The sequence below is a fragment of the Pan paniscus genome, chromosome 5 (genome assembly GCF_029289425.2).
Source record: "Pan paniscus chromosome 5, NHGRI_mPanPan1-v2.0_pri, whole genome shotgun sequence".
Lineage (NCBI taxonomy): Eukaryota > Metazoa > Chordata > Mammalia > Primates > Hominidae > Pan > Pan paniscus.
The window spans coordinates 136,397,784-136,410,733 of NC_073254.2; the positions used below are offsets into that span (position 1 = coordinate 136,397,784).

Below are 12,950 nucleotides of genomic sequence, written 5' to 3' on the forward strand. Positions count from 1 at the left end.
TATTTTAAATGAAGAAATAGGTTTAGATAGCTTGTCCAAAGTCATACAGTGACAAACAACTGTGACCCCATGCCAGCCCTCTTAACCATCTCACCAGTCTGCCTTCAGGAATGTATTGCAGGAAGAAAAATTTTACTTTGGTTTTCAGGAGCATTTTGTGGTTTAGTTTAACTGTTATTTGAAACTGTATAGGGTTGAGATTTAGCTGTTGGCTTCATTATTTTTATTCATTCTCTTTTCTATACTTTATTTTTTAGTCAGTAATGCCACAAAAGTGTTTTCATGGTTAAAGCTATTGCTGAGAGAGCCATAGCTTGTCCTTCAGACCATTACAGAAAATCTTTTACTCTTTAGAGAAAGTTTTTAAAAATATATTGCAAATTTTCTTTAGTGGCCAAGTTCAATAGGTTAAATAAATTGCTTTGGACTAAGGGAGACTGACTATTCATCTTTATTTTCAGGCAGAGTAATACAGTACTACAGTTTTTTTTTAAAAAAAAAAAACCTCAGAGACATCATTTTCTTATATTTTTGTTTATAGTTATTTAGGGAAGGTATAGATTTTCTTGCCCACTTTGTATTTTCAATGCCTAACATAGTTCCGGGATTTTATTTTATTTTATTATTTTTTTTTTTTGAGACTGTCACCCAGACTGGAGTGCAGTGGGGCGATCTTGGCTCACTGCAACTTCTGCCACCCAGCTTCAAGCGATCCTCCCACCTCAGCCTCCCAAGTAGCTGGGACCCCAGGTACATGCCACAACACCCAAATAATTTTTGTATTTTTTTGTAGAGACAGGGTTTCACCATGTTGCCCAGTCTGGTCTCCAACTCCTGGGCTCAAGTGCTGCAACTGCCTCAGCCTCCCAACTGCTGGGATAACAGGCATGAGCCACTGTGCCTGGCCCATAATTCCTGGGTTTAATACTTTTTCAATACATAGTAGAATTTATTGGTATTTATAAGAAATTCTTATCCCCAACTTGGGTAAGGAATTGATATTCCAATACTGGATCACAATGCACTGCAAAGCATAACAGGCAAAAATTACTACTTTTTAAGTGATTCAGCATAAAAAATACACTTAATTATGCTCAATATTAACTTCTGAAAATAATATTAAAATAAAAAATTCTGAAAATAATTTAGAATAGTGTGTTCTAAAACCATCATTAAGAAAATCAACTAAAATTGTAATAAATACTAATCAGAAGATCTTCAATTGTTAGACTGCTAGATAAGCTAGAATTTTTTTATAGCTTATCTTAGAAAGTGTAACCATTTCATTTTCTCTTTTGGCCTTCTGTAAGCAAAATTAGATGCCCCAGTACTCTCATAAGTGACTTTTGTACACTCGTATCTCTACCCTCGTTTCCCTTTGCCTCCATGAAAATAATACAGATTTTACTTTTTTTCTACATATGAAATGATAACCAATCTCTGAAAAGCTGGATACTAATGGTTTGTAGTTTAGTAGTAACATGCACCAGGCTAACCTCTACCACTAAATTATGAATTTAGTTAGATAGCCACTACATTTCTCACTCAGGTGGTCTCTGGTGGATGGGGGAGGAAGCCTTCAGACTTGACATCAGAAAATGTTTGTGAGCACTTTAAACATATTTTACATGAATTATTCTAATATAAGGAAGTTATACAATTATCATCACTGGTATAACAAAGAAAGTGGGCTTCACATTATATAATGAAAAAATGTACTATATTCATGAAAACCTTTCAGGGGACAATGATAGAAATGTTCTTTGACTGTACAGAGCTGCAGTTAATAAAAGCCTGACCTAAAGTTTTTTTTTAATGTTGTATTTTAAGGTGGTGAACACCGTTATTATACGTGGTGTGGTTTTGCTGTGTGGCCTCAGGTTTCTAATTACTCCTTCAGCAGCGTGTGCAAATTCTTGGAGGTTCCATATACTATCATTTCATATTGTGGATTTTTGTTTGGAAATTACCTTTTAGGGAGCAAAAGTATTCTTGATTTTGATTAAGAGCTCTCGGTTTTGGCCAGGCGCGGTGGCTCACGCCTGTAATCCCAGCACTTAGGGAGGCTGAGGCGGGCGGATCACGAGGTCAGGAGATCGAGACCATACTGGCTAACATGGTGAAACCCCGTCTCTACTAAAAATACAAAAAATTAGCTGGGCGTGGTGGCGGGTGCCTGTAGTCCCAGCTGCTTGGGAGGCTGAGGCAGGAGAATGGCATGAACCTAGGAGGTGGAGCTTGCAGTGAGCTGAGATTGCTCCACTGCACTCCAGCCTGGGCAACAGAGAGAGACTCCGTCTCAAAAAAAAAAAAAAAAAAAAAGGAGCTCTCAGTTTTAAGATTTTCCTTTTTGTCTGAGTCCACAGGCTTTACACATCAGGGAGTATAATTTTAGGGAATGATTCTGCAGTACCAAAGCCATAGGTTTTCTTAGGATTTGACATATTTAAGAATAAGGTTAGATTTATTTCACTACAAAAATTTACCAAGGACATGTAAGGTTTTACTTTGGTATTGAGGAAACATTCTTCAAAAAATTATTTTAATTATGCATTTAATAAAACTGAAATAGAATGGTGAGGAGACCTTTTAAAATATATGCATTTTATTACTATAGTTAAAATATGTAGCAACAGTGAAATAGTACGTGAGACCACAGCAAGGTGTTCCCCAAGGCACTTGGAAGGTTTCTCTGAGAGTTAAATGCTAAAATGGATCAGAGAAGGCAATGCAGCCCTGTCTAGTATATCCTAATGCTCTCAGGCAATCAGGGTTTTCCTAAAACTTCACTGGAGGCCTGAAGGAGGAGGGAACTTGGACTTAAATGGAAGCATGAGCAAGCGAGTCACAGTGCCTAACCTCGGCAACATCTGTCTGTTTTCCACGGGAGAGGGTGCAACGTCAGGAACATTCATTTGTCGGGTCTGCCTGTTCAATCTTGCCATGGATATGGGCACACTGGTTCTAGTGTGGGGGATTATTCCTAATCATGTAACTAACTATGGGGCCCATCCATTAAGTTGAGCAAACTGGAGCAGCTGCTCTTAGGCTGAGCTTGGCGGGTGTGGTGGCAGGAGCTATAGGGGATGTATATTTCACTCTTGTTTTCTAAATATGATTACAACTCAGTTTTTAAAATTTTGTCTTTAATGATACCCCCAAGGACATCTGTGACAGCTGCTGGCAATTTCAGCAGCCTCCTTCAAATGAAGTTATGGTAGCGATCTTAACTGGTCAAGTTGCCCCAAGTTCAGGGCCTTTCCCATTGCCTTTGTTCTGATTCTTTACTTGTTCACCAGACAATTATCTAATAATTCACTTCCTGTGTTGGTTTCCTGTGAAGTCAGAAAATATTTCCCAATCTGCTTGACGGTAAACGAATATGCTGACATTCTGGTTTTTCATATGTGAGAGGTAGGGAAGCCTAACATTAAGTAGCATCTCATCTCCAGGATGATCAGCTGAGATACTGATGGCAGTGATGGAGCCAGGACCAGATCCTGGACTGAGGTTAACCTATCCGCCTTGCAGTGGCAGCAGGTGTCCCCTAAATTTTAATGTACTCCTTCCGTAATATAAATGTGTTACTAAGAAACAGCTTTCCAGCCAGAGACTGTGTTTCCCAGTCGCTGTTAGATCGGCAGGCCTTTCTCCTGACAGAATAAAGTAAGAAGTGGTCGCCTTTTGTATATGAAGAATTAAATTACTGACCCTAGGAAGAAAATTTAGTTAATAGCTCATTTAATCTATTATTCTTTTCTTTGGGGCAAAACCTCTAACAAACACTTGAAAAATTTAAAGGGTCGTATACTTTCCTTTCCAGTGAGTGATGAGCTTACTATGAGTGATGTGTTGAAGAGTGAGAAGCATTGTGTTCCAATTTCAACTAAGTCTCTAATAAGCAGTATGATCTGGCCCTAGTCAGTTAACATCTGTAGTTCTTATATTTTTACCTGTAAAGTATGAAGATTTAGTTTCTTTCAAATAAAATATTTTATCAATAGGTTAGTATAATCTTGCAGGTCTGAAACATCTTCCTTTTTATAAATATTATTGAGCTCTTCATGTCATGTTCTATGCTAAGTGCATCACACATGTCTAATCACCCCATGAAGCATATTTCATTTTGTGGATGACAGAAGGGAGGTTTTGAGAGTGGACGTCAGTTGATCAAAGCTAGGAGGCAGCAGAGCTGAGATTTATGCTCTTGTCTGCCCAACTCCATGCCCCATACTGTTAATCATTATGTTGTGTTCCTCAAATTTGGCACATATTATAAGAGGGTTTTTTAATCCATCTTAATTTGGGGCATGTTTTACTCTCTACAGGGTGATTTCTTTCTTCCATACTTACACTTTCTCTGTTTTCTGAAGCCTGTGGAATTGAAAGAACTTTTGTACTACCATTTGTTTCATTCTATAAACAGTCCCAGATCATTTGAAACCCAAATCTTTTTTGAAACTTGATGTACTAGTTTAGTGTTCAGTTTTTTCTTCTCAGCATATTCTTCTGTGCTTTCTTTGTGTAAGGATGGCAAAAAAATGGAACTTTTAATGTTATTGAACATTCTCACAAATTAGTTTGGTTAAAGGAAAGAATCTTGGCTTAGGATTTAGGAGGTGCAAGTTCTAGTTCTTTCTCTGAAATTTATTGTGGAACAAATAATACTATTTTGCTATATTAAGTTATTGAAGAGTAAAAGATCAAATATGTGAAAAGCATTTAGGATCACAGAAACGAAGTTTTTCTGTGTGACTGCTGAATCATAATAGCTGCAGTGGATTGTTGGAACCAGAATTACAGCAAAATAATTTGGGGCCTATCTTTGCTTTATAAAGATCTGCTTAAGGTAATTGTAATTCATAATTCACGTGGCTTGGCCTACACGTAATGCTAAACTTGGACTGCTGAATATATACAGGCAGAGAGATGATCAAATTGCTATCTGAATTATAGCAGTAACAGTGTGATTTTTTTTTTTTTAAAGACAAGGTCTCACTGTGTCACCCAGGCTAGAGTGCAGTGGCACAATTATAGCTCACTGCAGCCTCGAACTCCTGAGCTCAAGCAATCCTCCTGCCTCAGCCTCCCGAGTAGCTGGAACTACAGGCACATGCCACCACATCTGGCTAATTTTTTTATTATTTTATTTTATTTTTGTGGATATGGAGTCTCACTATGTTGACCAGGCTGGTCTCAAACTCCTGACCTCAACTGATCCTCCTACCTCATAGATTTAAGAATGTTTTACTATCCAAGTTGTGTGACATAAGACAAATGAATGGGAAGAAAAAGTGGATCATGAAAGTTGTAGAGTTAGAAGAGGAAAAAGAGAATTTCAGGGGACATGATGCTCAATGGAATCATTCACAAACAGCCTGAGAATTGAGTTGTAGATAAACTACTTATTAGTAGCATCAGCTGCTGAGAGTCGCTGGTAATTTTGCCATGTTGAAAATGCTATGCTCTTGAACTGGGCCAAGTGCAACTTAAAGATTTAAAGGGCCTGGGAGTGCTCTGCTGTTTCTGAAACACAATGAAGTAGGGGGTGAATAGCTTGAGAGATCATGCACAAACATCTTGAAGTTCAGACTTATTTCTCCAGGACAGAAGGCACATTTTGAGATAGTGTGTGTGTTTGTGTTTGTTTCATAGTGTTGAAAGTGGGAGGGTTGGCTGGGCGCGGTGGCTCACGCCTGTAATCCCAGCACTTTGGGAGGCCGAGGCTGGTGGATCACGAGGTCAAGAGAGCGAGACCATCCTGGCTAACAGGGTGAAACCCCATCTCTACTAAAAATACAAAATATTAGCTGGGCATGGTGGTGGGTGCCTGTAGTCCCAGCTACTCAGGAGGCTGAGGCAGGAGAATGGCGTGAACCCAGGAGGCAGAGCTTGCAGTGAGCCGAGATCGGGCCACTGCACTCCAGCCTGGGCGACAGAGCGAGACTCCGTCTAAAAAAAAAAAAAAAAAAAAGAAAGTGGGAGGGTTGGGGCTGACCATTCCCATAAACTCATTAGCTTTTAATGCCCTTTGTTTCGGTAAGCATTTTTGGCATCTCTCAAACTATAGTTATTCAGGTACCACCTTCAACAATTTTTGCCATATCCATTTACTTTTTTTACTTTTAAATTTAAATATATTTTAAACAGGAGTTTTGCATATCTGTAGAAATCTCAGGTTTGATGTGGTATAGTTTTTCATAATGCACATTAAAATAAGTACGTAAAATTAACGTAAAGCCTGTCCATTTTTGGTCCACCTAAAATTATCTTGAAACACTCTTTTCATTTAATTTTGGCTCTTCTCTTTGTACAGTGAGCACACACAATGTCTAGAGTGGAAGGTCAAAGAGAAAACTCAATGACTGGAAATAGAGATTTTTCAGTGAAATTTTCTAGACAGATTTAAAATGATGGATGGGTATTACTTCCTCTTTTAGGTTATCAGCCTAAAACAAGTTTGGTTTAGACTTTAGTTAGATTTAATTTCTTTTCTTTTTAAACTAGTGGATAGTTTTTAGGCTACATAAGTTTCTAGGCTTCATACGTGTTTTCTCCCATTAGTTTCCTAGAGGGACTTTTTTTCTGGAAAGTTCCACACTTTCCTTGGCTTCAAATAAGGGGGAACAAAGTTTCTCCATGCTTATTTTATTGATGAGGTCTGCTCTACCAACAGCTAAGCCCAGGGATTTAGTTCAGCACAGCCAGCATGCTGCCTTTTAAAAGCCAGATTCAGTGCTAAGCTCCATGATACATAGAGGAAGAAGGTTCTCACCTTCTGTGAGGCATTGCATGTAAACAACCGAAACAGTCTGGTGTGATATAGGTATGTGCCAGATACAAGAGAGATCAACTCTTTGGGTGAATCAACAAAAGCCTTAATAGCTGGGAGAGCACTGGGGGCTGAGCACACTGAGTGGGGCATGGGGAAGGTAGTACACCATTTGTGGTATTGAGAATGCCACGGTTCTTTCTCCTTAGTCTTCATAGATGATTGTTCTGCAGAATCTCTATGGGTTCTGCATTAGCTAACGTGGTGTTCTGATGGAAATTAATATTTTAAATGTACAGTAATGCACAACCTTGCTGCTCTGACTCCCTTGCACGAATTCAAAGTAATAGCTAGAGAACCTTCAATAACAGTTGGCATGTTGAGATGGCATCCTTCCCAAAACAACATCTTAATGAGGTTCTATGCTTCAGGATCAGCTTTTCTGGTTTAAATATATTCAGACATATCCTACGTAACTGGAAGCAATGTGGCAGAAGTGGCAGGGGTCATATTGTGAGTTTTGCTGAGTTAGGCATGTAGGCCCCACAGTGTGAGGGACTCTTCGGAGCAGTCCTGAATATACAGTGATTCTGTGCCTGGGTGGGAGTGTGGTTGCATAGGGGAGGACAAAGAACATGATGAATTAACCTTACCCACGTTTGGGGAAGTTTGTACAGAATGTGAGATGGAAAAATTCTAGTTTCCATGTATTAATGCCTTCTTACCCATATGCTCATAGCTGGAGCCACTCCCCTATCCACCTGAGCTCCCACACATTCAAAAGCTGGTAGTTGAGGGATCTTTCACTGCATGTACGTTGGGTGTGTGTATGGGGGTTCAGTTAAAGGAGAAAGTGTCTAAAACCCCCACAATGCTGATTGCATTGATGAGAGCATTCAGACTTAGACTTTTAGGGACTTAATATATACAGGATTTTTTTTTTAATCGTTAGCGGTATATTATTCTCTTTCTTTTTTTTTTTTTTTTTTTTTGAGATAGAGTTTCTCTCTGTCACCCAGCCTGGAGTGCAGTGGTGGATCTTGGCTCACTGCAACCTCCGCCTCCCGGGTTCAAGCGATTCCTGCCTCAACCTCCCGAGTAGATGGGAATACAGGCACCCCCCACCACACCTGGCTAATTTTTGTATTTTTAGTAGAGATGGGGTTTCACCATTTTGGCCAGGATGGTCTTCAACTCCTGACCTCAAGTGGCCTGCCCGCCTCTGCCTCCCAAAGTCCTGGGATTACAGGCATGAGCCACCGTGCCTGGCCGGTATATTGTTCTCTAAATGGAGCAAGGAATAAGCCCCTGGGGGGACTGAGCATTACCTCAGACCCAGCCATTTCTGTGTGCTGCCAGAGACCACACCCCTCCTCAGGCATAACCACAGAAGACTATTTCTTTTGGCTGGGTCTCTGACCTTGAAGGATCCAGCCTGCCAGCTGCCTTGAGACTTTGGGTGCTAGACATAATACTGGCAGAGTCCAAGAGTTATTTCTATTTCATATGTTTTATTTAGTATGGCTATATTAATTTTTTATTCATCAGAAGTTCTGCTCTTGAAATAAATGTAAAATGTTTTACAAAACCAAAACCACTGCCATCGAGTTTCATATATAGGTAGAAATATAAAAAACTCCAGAATAAGGTAGCACCCTCAAATGATGTCTCATTGCCTTTTTCTTGGAAGCACACACAACAAGTTGAAAATGTGGATTGATCTGCCATATCTGTTAAATTATTAGTTTTTCTTCTTCTAAATATGATGAGGCAGTTTTTCCTTAGAAAAACAGTTTGTGTTCAGCTTGGGAGGTTGATTTTCCACCATCAGTTTCTCCCTTTAATAATTGAAAACCACTGTTCGTTATTTACATAAAACTGTCTTTTTCTGGTCTGCTTTCTATAACCTTTCCCCTCTTAAGAATTTTAAGAATTCCCTGACTTTCCTCTGAGGGATTTTCTGCCTGCTTTATCCCAGATGTGGGACATTGACTAGGCTGAGGTTTTGGGGATTTTTTTTTTTTTTTTTTTTTAGTGTTTCTACATTTGAAAGACGTTCTTTTAACCAGTGCACAAATCTGCCACTGAAAAAAGGGGCTTTGAAGAAAAATCAAGTAGTTAAGAAAATATGTGAACTTTGTTTACATTTCTCACTTACTGAATGACACCAAAATCCCATATGCCAAATGAAAAAGTAGACAGTAGTTTCAGATAATAAGGGGAAAATGCACCCGTGTTATTTCAGCCTTTTAATTCTGGGATTTTATTCTCTGAATGAAGGCATGTCAGTTTCTGGTCCCAGTGGCACTGTGTTTGGTCTTCACTACATGCTTGCTGATGTCAGCCCAGGAAATACACGGGCTTGGCAGATGTTTACATGGCCTTTGTCTTCTCTCTTTCCACCTTCTGCTCACATAAAGAGGATATTTAACCTTATTCATAATATTTTGTCTGCTTACAGATGTATTGATCCTAATCCCTGGTTCAGAAATGTTAGGAAAAGGAGATAAGTTACAGTGAAAGAGGCTGTAGTAAGAAATACAGGATTTTCTGGTTTTTTGTAATGTCTACTCAGATTCCCAGATGATTGTTCATTACCAGCTTTTGGTTATTGTGGTTTATGTATTAATGTCTAAAAAAATATACCATGTGATGTTTTTTGCATGATACTATGTGAGAAGAATACCAAGAATAATTTTTTCCTTACTTGAACAAATATTATACATTTTCCCTAAGTCCAAAATTCTGTTTTCCATAATGAATACAATTCTGATGTAGTATGTTTAACTCTATAAAATCAGAACTTTAGTAATTTTCTTCCTAATTAAATTTTTTTGTTGTATTTTTAAAAATCTAAATTCAGAAGCTTTATTTTCACATATGGTTTCTACCTCTCATATGTTTCCACACCTGTGCCATGTTTCCTTGGCTGACAGACGCTTTTTTTCCTTTTTATCTCACGTAGGATCTTTCGAAGATGGTTTGGCTGCCTTGGAGATTTGGAGATCTGATGCCACGATGAGGACTCACACACGGGGGGCTCCCAGTGTGTTTTTCATATATTTGCTTTGCTTTGTGTCAGCCTACATCACCGACGAGAACCCAGAAGTTATGATTCCCTTCACCAATGCCAACTACGACAGCCATCCCATGCTGTACTTCTCCAGGGCAGAAGTGGCGGAGCTGCAGCGCAGGGCTGCCAGCTCGCACGAGCACATTGCAGCCCGCCTCACGGAGGCTGTGCACACGATGCTGTCCAGCCCCTTGGAATACCTCCCTCCCTGGGATCCCAAGGACTACAGTGCCCGCTGGAATGAAATTTTTGGAAACAACTTGGGTGCCTTGGCAATGTTCTGTGTGCTGTATCCTGAGAACATTGAAGCCCGAGACATGGCCAAAGACTACATGGAGAGGATGGCAGCGCAGCCTAGTTGGTAGATTTTTGTCTTGTTCTTCTTACTGTGGTAACCCTGCATTAGAAAGAAACAAATCCATATGACATCTCAGTGGCCAGATCTTCATGTACCTCTTTGTGTATGTGTGTGGGGGGAGGTGTTATTTGTTATTTGTGTTGCCAGTCTTATGAATGGCCCTTAGTTTCAAGAGATGTAGTAACTTCCATGTTTAAAGTTAGAAGGAAAATATTTAGATGCAGCCTAATCTAAAGAAAAAATAATTTGCTGAATTGAGTAAAGAGTATCATCGTGATTGCTGAGAATTCTTTCTTCCATATTCAACATGCATATATTACTATCATCTGGTGTTAGGTTTGATTGATCCCAAGTGGTTAAAACATTTTGCAGCAAGACATTTCAAGTAATTAAGACTTACTTGCATTTTATGATTGTAAGGAACTAAATGTGAATGGGATGGGACTGACTGGCAATTTATAAACACATCCCCTCCAATAACCAGCAGATTTCTGAGACCTGTAGGAAAACCAACATTATTGTGTAATTGTGTGAGGAATTCTAATTACATAATAATTTAGTTTCGAAGTTTAAGATTTGAGAACAAATTCCTGTCTTTTTGATTAGCTTAAATTTATTTGATTAATTTATAATTAATGCTTCATATGCTTCCAAACAGATATGGGATGAGTTGATTAAACAAGGGATTCTACAGATGTTTTTACTCATGTAATTTTTAAATACACATTTATGGTTCAATTGCAATAAAAGAATTTACAGATTGATGAAATTTTTTTTAAAAATTACATAAGCTGCCTCTTGTCATAGGGCTAGAGAGAGCTCATTTTAAATGCTTAGAAAAAAATCAGTGAATGCACCTAATGCTATGATGAATTACATCTTAACATATCACAGGGGTGAAGGATGGTGGTTTGCAAGCTTTCCGATAAATTTCTGGAATTTTGTAATGAAAAGTATTATGCAAGAGTTGGCATTAAATCCATATCAGAGCTGATATTTTAGGCCTGTTGCTAAGTACATGTAGTCATTTTGAAGTTTATAATATTGTAGGTTGAAAAGAATTTTTTATTTGATTTATTTCAAAGCTTAGCCATGTATGTAGTTGTTTCTGACTTTGACTGACATTAACTGATCTTATTCTATTCTTGACACCAAGAAAGAAAAAATGTATGAAAACTTATCTGATATTTGAATTACCAGATTACATTATCAAATGCTACAGTAACTCACTGATTGATTTGTTCAATTAGTTAGTTTAAAATAGCAATCATATTTACATTATTTAGAAAGAAACCTTTGTCATCTAGAAGGGTACTTTAAAGTCCTTTTTGTTTTAGATAAGTGGATTTTGGCAAATTAAGAAATTGATGTAAATGTTCCAGAGATGGTGCCTGTAGAGAACCGTGTATTTAATCTCACAAGAAAGTAATGGACTGTGAAATACCATTTTTGATGGAGATTGTTTAGCACAATACAGTAACATGAGAATTGTACAAGACTAGTACAGTTTTCTCATTATAATGTAAAATATTTGGGTATATAAATACCAATGAATGAATGCTGCCATTAGGATGAGACTCCTTCTATGAAAAGAGAAATAAATAACTTGAAAGAAATATTATAATTTTTACATAGTTTCCACAAGTCCAGATTTATTGATCACTGGAGGTGTATAGAAACTTACTAGGGGTCTAGTACTTTATTCATGGCAATATTGATAGAAATAGGTATAACTCTAGGCCATTATCTAGTAAACTAAAAGCCAATTTTTGACTTAATAGAGCTGAACAGTTGACTTCTTTCTCTTGACCTTCAAGGTAAAATCTTGAGAATTTACCTTTACATCTGGTTTCTAGTTGCAAAAGTGAACTTGGCTTAGAAAGTTGAGCTACTCGAACATTTTGTTTTGGCAGGTACTATTATTAAGTTGTGTTGTTTAATAACTTCACAGAAATTTTAACTTCTTAAAAACTACCACACCCAACCCTTAGACTTTTAAACTTTCATTTAGATTTGTGGTTGAACACAATTACAACACAATTATGTGCTGTAATAATTTAAAACAATGTTCAGTGATTTTACAGTTCAACTACCTCTGTTTCAATTGCTCCATTAAATCATATTCTCACTATGTACCAAGAAGTACACAATGAGTGTTGTCATTGACTTAGGATATAATTCACCTATATTTGATTTCAGAAAAAACAAAAACAAAAAACTAGCTGTTACTTACAAAAGAGATCAATAATTGATATTATGAAAGTAAAAAAAAAAAACTTTCTACAATAGCTTCATCAGGCTGAATGCATTTGCCATTTTCTTTGAAGAGCATTTTTACTCTTTTGAAAACCAGTTACTAAGTTATGTTCATTCACTGATTCATTTGATCAACAAACGTTTATTGAGCATCTACTGTGTATCATGCACTGTGCTAGGGTGCTGGGGATTCAAAGTTGAAGAAATAGCCCAGTAATTTTATAATTTTTACCTATGGCAAAGGGTGCAAACATTGGGTTCTTAAAGCCTAAGCTAAGGATATTTTCTCTGCTCAGAATTGAGTGTGTGGATCATTTCATAAGGAGTTTCCTTAGTTTTCATTCATGACTTAAACATTTGTATCATGCTGCACCCTAGTGTGGTAGAAAAGCACCAACTCTGGAGTCACACTGCCTTTGAATCCCAGCTCCCTCACTCTTCAGCTATGTTAATTTTCTTAATTAACTTTCCAGATTAATTTTCTTAATTTG

General features: G+C 37.9%; 1 protein-coding gene across 2 annotated transcripts in view; it reads left to right on the top strand.

Annotated features, from left to right (window-relative positions):
- The window catches only part of DSE (dermatan sulfate epimerase), a 157,762-nt gene that overhangs the window by 109,582 nt on the left and 35,230 nt on the right, over window positions 1–12,950 (top strand). For both annotated transcript variants that reach the window (XM_055114074.2, XM_034962735.3), the window contains exon 2: window positions 9,738–10,206. In XM_055114074.2, coding sequence (XP_054970049.1) covers window positions 9,791–10,206 — 416 coding nt within the window. In that variant the 5' untranslated portion in view covers window positions 9,738–9,790. The remainder of the gene's footprint in view (window positions 1–9,737; window positions 10,207–12,950) is intronic.